The 5,995-nt window shown below is 32.5% G+C and overlaps 1 protein-coding gene across 1 annotated transcript; it reads right to left on the bottom strand.

The window, feature by feature from the left end:
• Positions 1-2,524: 2,524 nt before the first annotated feature.
• Positions 2,525-3,406, bottom strand: LOC137839100 (uncharacterized). Its single transcript, XM_068648230.1, has 2 exons — positions 3,033-3,406; positions 2,525-2,915 (listed from the first exon to the last, which is right to left on the bottom strand). The coding sequence occupies exons 1-2, from the start codon at positions 3,404-3,406 to the stop codon at positions 2,525-2,527; spliced, it is 765 nt and encodes a 254-aa protein (XP_068504331.1).
• Between the last annotated feature and the right edge of the window lie 2,589 nt (positions 3,407-5,995).

The following is a 5,995-nucleotide window of genomic DNA, read 5'->3' as shown; positions in this document are numbered from 1 at the left end:
AAAGCATTCAAATTGGTGCCTAATAAATGCCATAATTCAGTAATATTTCATATAAAAATATAGGCACTTATGAATTTTAATTCATAAAATAACTATAATTCAACTCCTAATTTAGTAATTTGAACATTTTTACATATTTTTTATTATAAGATGAATATGAACGATTTATTCTCAAATTTGTGTTAATTTTAGGACTCTAGGGGAAAATGGAGATAAAAGGGCTAAAGGAGAATGGAAAAGTTAAAGACAAGATGAAAATAAAAAGTTGGAACATTGAAAACTTGGTCAAACTCGCCCAAGACTCGTCCAAGGCTTGCTTAAGCGAGTTTGACAACAAAATTGTTTTTTATTCTCGTGAAACTCACTTAAGCAAGCAATATCTTGCTTGAGCGAGTTAGACAACAAAGTTTATTTTTAATTCTCTAGAGAAACTTGCCCAAGACTCGCTTAAGCGAGTTCACTCTAGTGAAATTGAGTTTTTTTCTCGTAAAACTTGCTTAAACATGTAATATCTCGCTTAAGTAAGATGTTACTTAGTCTAAGCTCAATTAGGTCAAGTAGAAGTCGTGAAACATAACCCTAAACATCATTTGGAGAATAGAAAGAGATAAAAAACCATAGAGGAGGCAACTATCAAGGAGAAACATCATAGATCTTATTTTCTCGCTTTCCATGCTTGTAATGACCAACATGAGTGAGTAATATGTTCAAACTCTTATACATTGAGGTGATCTTTGTCTATAATATTCAGTTATTGATTGATGATTGATATTATTATTTTATTCTCAAAGCTTGGATTATTCATGATTTTGATTCTTAGAGTTGACTGAAAAGTACTTCTAAGCATCTAACCAAAATGATAATGCTTAACATAATTGAATGCTAGGAATAAATTTGAAATGTTAATTGCTTTATAACTTCTGTTCGTAATGATAATATGTTTTTATAAATATGCGAGGAATCGATCTTTAGGAGACTCTCTTAATAATTTTGTATGCGAGAAATCAATACGAAAGATTTTTATATGTGCACCAATATCAATCTAGATTGAATATTATATGCTTTTAAAAAATAATAACGAGTGAGAGGGATGAACTCCAATCACGGTTTTCCCAATTGACTCATACAAATCTTTTACTTTGCTTTATTTAATTTCTTGCAAATTCACAATGCAAACAACTTTCAACAAACTTTTACATATTGCCTTATATTTAGTGAATATTATACTTGAGAATTTAACTATTTCTTGTGGGTTCGATATCCGTACTTAGGGATAATTTATTACTTATGACACGATACACTTGTCGTAAAAAAGAGTCATCAACGCCATTCTTTTGTCACATGACAAACATGAGTGAGGAGTGCACCTTATGATTTAATTAGGTCTAATGATCGGCCTTGAGTTTTATGTGGGCTATAATTAAGCCCAATTATACCCTAGGTAGGTTTTAGAACCCCTAACCCTAATTTACTAAAGGCCAAAATACAAGCCAAAATTATATTCAAGCAAGAAATTTAAATCCTACTATAGATTGTACCACTAGGTTATGAATCCTTTAAACATGTAAAAAAGAATGCCTCTGCCATCAGTACCAAAGTCTCAATCTTATTGGATTCTTCTAGCCACTGCCCTAATGGTTGGTCCTAAGCTGAGGCCTTTGCCATGAATGAGAGTCACATTTATTTTTACATACCCGCTTACAACCAAATCTCTTACAACCTTTTGGCAATTCACAACGTTTCTAACATAATTATGTTCCATGAACTTTAACTCTTCTTTCATAGCATTTAACCATTTATCGTAGTTATCACAACTTACAAGTTGTAAATACAAAATCTGTAGCATTAATGCTTAAGTCATTTTCTGACTCTTGTAGATAAGGTTATCAGACTCAAGAGTCTACTCAGACTCGTGGGAGACCTGTAAACCTGACTCGTAGACTCGTAAGAGTCTACTTCACATAAAAAATTTAACAAAAAAAAATAAAATTCATGATACCAATTCCTCCATAATATTGAAATAGACAAGTTCATACACCAACAAAATAACTAAAACAACACAAATGTTATCAAGTTTAAAAGTCTTATTCATCTAATCCTCTAAGAAAATCATCCCCAAGAACTTCATGATCATATCCATCATCATCTTCATCACCATCTTCATCATCATCTTCATTACCATAAATATCAAAAACTATATTATCAAAATCAGCTGCATCTAGAATTGAATCATTTAAACTTGTTCCTCCAGCTAAGTCAACATTCACACCATCATTTTCCACTTGAGTTTGCTCAACCTCAACAACAATATCTCCTTCTTCAATTATCCATTCATTATTGGACTCAATGTCATCAAATGGGAGAGAAACCAATTTTCTAATTTTTTTGTTTCTCAACTTTGAGTTATACATTACATAAACCAACTCATTCATTTTCTTCTGGTGCAAATGATTTCTTCTTTTTGTATGAACTTATAATTAAATATGAAATATTTGTCAATATATATATTAAATCAAGAAAAACCTTAAATAACTTCAAGAACTTGAATGACTATTTCAAGTGAGCTCCAATTACGCTCACATCCTGAAGAACTACAAGTTAAGCTCAAAACTCGAACAACAAACCTCTTCAGTTCTGGAGTTCTATCCCCAAACATCTTCCACCATTCTCCAAGGAACATAACTTTCCTACACGCCTTTGCATCTTCCAAATAAAATGTTCCTCTACCATAGTGAAAATCAGTAAGTTGTAAATTGATTTTTGTCCTTTCTGCAACGTCATTAACCAATCTTCTCATGCATATATACAACCCCTCCTTCACCTCAACATCATCATTTCTAAAGTTTGGTTCATAGTGTAATTGGGGGTTTATGTAATAGGCAGTTGCATGCAATATGAAGTTGATTATTCCACCTCTGATCAATGATTTTCCAAACAGGTTCATAATTACATACCAATTATGTTATATTAGAAATAATTACACAAATAAATAAGTAGTTAAATTTAAAATGGAAAAAAATTAGAAATGTTACATTTTCTTGATATTATTAAAGTTGCTTTTAATCATCTCTTTGACGCAATCCATCTCCTCATATATAAATCCCATTGCGGGTTTTGCATCCGAATCTACCAATCGAAGGACCACCATAAGAGGAGCAACAACTTTTAAGCATATAGTTACATTCTTCCAAAATCGACTATCTAATACCACATTTTGAACTTTTCTCCCTTCCTGGGAAGTTCCAAACTTGCTTGTTTTCCATTCTTCATAGTTAAACATGCTCATCAATGACGTTTTCATTGCATACAAACAAGTTAGAGTCAAGTAAGTTGTGGCAAATCTAGTCATTTCAGGCCTTATCAAGTCCCTTCCTTTTGTAAACTTTTTCAAAATGGTAATTAGCATTGCTCTACCGTAAATGTAGTAATGATCCTTCTCCCCTTCTTGATAGTAGTTTTATGGACCTTTAATTGCTTCTCAAAATCTTCAAAGATTAAATCAATACAATGGGCATCACATGGAGTCCAATATAAATGCTCCCTTTTTTGCATCAACAGTTCTCTAGTTGCCTTGAAATTTGCAGCATTATCAATAACTACCTGCATTACATTTTCCTCACCAACAAATTCTACTACATCATCCAACATTTTAAATACTTTTTTCTACAGTTTTTGAAATGTCAGAGGTATCTAATGAATAGAGAAACACAGTTCTTTTAGGACTGTTCACTAAAAAATTACAAATTGAACGTCTTTTCTTGGTTGTCCATCCATCAGGCATAATGGTACAACCTGTTCTCTTCCATTGATCCTTATACTCTTAAAGTTCTTTATCAGCTTTGTCCATTGATTGTTTAAGAAGCTTCTCTCTAATATCATGATATGATGGAGGTTTATAGCCAACGCCATACCTACTAATCATGTCACACATTTTTACAAAAGCTAGATTTCTAATAACATTAACGGGATGACACTTGTGTAGAAAAATTCAGCAATTTGAGCATCAACTTTTTCTTTATCACCTCTATTGTATATTTGATTCAGAGTAGCTTGCACACCATCACTAGATGTAAATTTACTTTTAAACATCTTGCTAGTGCTACTTTCACTCTCTTCCTCACCATCAATTTGTCCAAGACTATTGAACTTTGTTTTCTTCATTGAGGCATCTTTAGCTTCTGAGACAACATTCAACATCAAAACTTTGATTTCTTCTGCTACTGATACTCAAGGTTCAGAGTCATATCTAGTTACTACAAGATGATGTTTGAATCTAAAAATGTCTCCATTAAATGTCTTTGAGCAGTAATTACAGTTCAATTTTTTTTCATTCCCTCAAACATCAGTTTCATGCTTCCATCCAATATTTGTTCTATTTCTTGCAGAATTCTTACTTCTAGGTGGTAGTGGAAATGCTGAAGTTGAACCACTTCTAGACATCTTACAATCTTCCAAAAAGCTAAAAAAACTAATCTATCAACCAAAAATCTAAAAAAATTCAATTTGCCCAAAAATCCCCAATCTAAAAATAGTCCCAATGTGTAAAAAATATCCACAATCTGCCAAAAATCCTAATCTACCCAAAAATCCCCAATCTGTCAAAAAATCTGCCCAAAATTTCTCAAACTCAACCCTAAAAATAACCTTAAACCCAATTAGCCAAAAGCCCCAACCCAATTTAAAAATCACTAAACCTAAAATTTGTCCTAACCTAATTTCCCAACCCTAACTCTAAAGCCCCACCCCACTAAACCCACAACAATTGCATTACTTGCGGTGCGAGGCGACAAGGTGCAGTGGCGTCGCGAGGCATGACGACGAACAGCGTGGTGCGATGATGATGCGCGAGCAGCAAACCCTAAATTCTAACCTAACCTTAATGAAACACACTGTTTTGGGCTTCTTTTTTCACAACTCAGTGACCCGGCCTCGAACTCGCGAGTTCACCAAGTTTGATTGAGTCTGCACTGGGTTTACTCAAAAACGAGTTTACTCTCGAGTCGACTCGTGACCCTTTGACAAACCCTTAAACTCATTAGGATTTACGAGTTAACCCTAGGGTTTGATAACCTTGCTTGTAGATATACCACATAGTCATTTAAAATAGTTGGTCTCTTTACTCTTTGAGACCTCCTTAATGTTAACTCTTCTAATTCTTCTACAATATGTTCTTTTGAATCATGGGTTCATCATTTTCTTGCTCTTCTTCATTGTAATTTTTCACAATAATTATAGGAACACTCACTTTATTGCCCAGAGGCACAAGTTAGATGAACATGTACTCTATCTTTTTTAATTTCAACTTGTCGTGGAATTAAACTCTCACTGATTTCACCCTTTTTCAATGAACCTTGCAATTCCAATTTCAACAATTTTCATACTATGATTAGGACAATAAACATATATCCCTTTGATTTTTCTGGTTAACCAATGAGATATCCATTGATTGTTCTTGCATCTAGTTTCTCTTCTTGTAGATTGTAAACCTTTATTTTTGTCTGACAACTCAAAAAATGCAGGTGCCCTAAATTTGTAACTAAAATCTTGGTAGCTAATTAGATACTAGAAACTATTTATTAATAATAGAAACTACTTTAGATACTAATAATTTTTTTAGTCTCTACGATAATATCTAATTTAGTCAATATAGTGACTAATTATTTTTTGTCTCTAATATTGGTTTCTAATTAATGATTTTCTTGTAATGTCACTTTCATTTTCTCATTCTAAGTCAAACAATTTATATATTTGTTTCATCTCTCTCTTTGCTAGACCCATCAAATCAAAATTATTATCAAGAAACTACTCATTGGCCTAATAATTATTTTATCTTTCCTTATCTAATTACTTATTAGTCCCTTTAAATAACAAGGGATGTGTCCCATAGACGTGCTCAAAATGGTTTTGGATATGGTTAGCTAGATAAGACAACGTTGAATGGATCATAAATTATATATAAGTAGTTTATTTCGAATTATTTAAAAGTGACAAACAA

Source organism: Phaseolus vulgaris, chromosome 3 (assembly GCF_000499845.2).
Source record: "Phaseolus vulgaris cultivar G19833 chromosome 3, P. vulgaris v2.0, whole genome shotgun sequence".
NCBI classification, from domain to species: Eukaryota; Viridiplantae; Streptophyta; class Magnoliopsida; order Fabales; family Fabaceae; genus Phaseolus; species Phaseolus vulgaris.
Note: the sequence above shows the minus strand (reverse complement) of the source record. Positions and strands in the feature narration are given on the sequence as shown.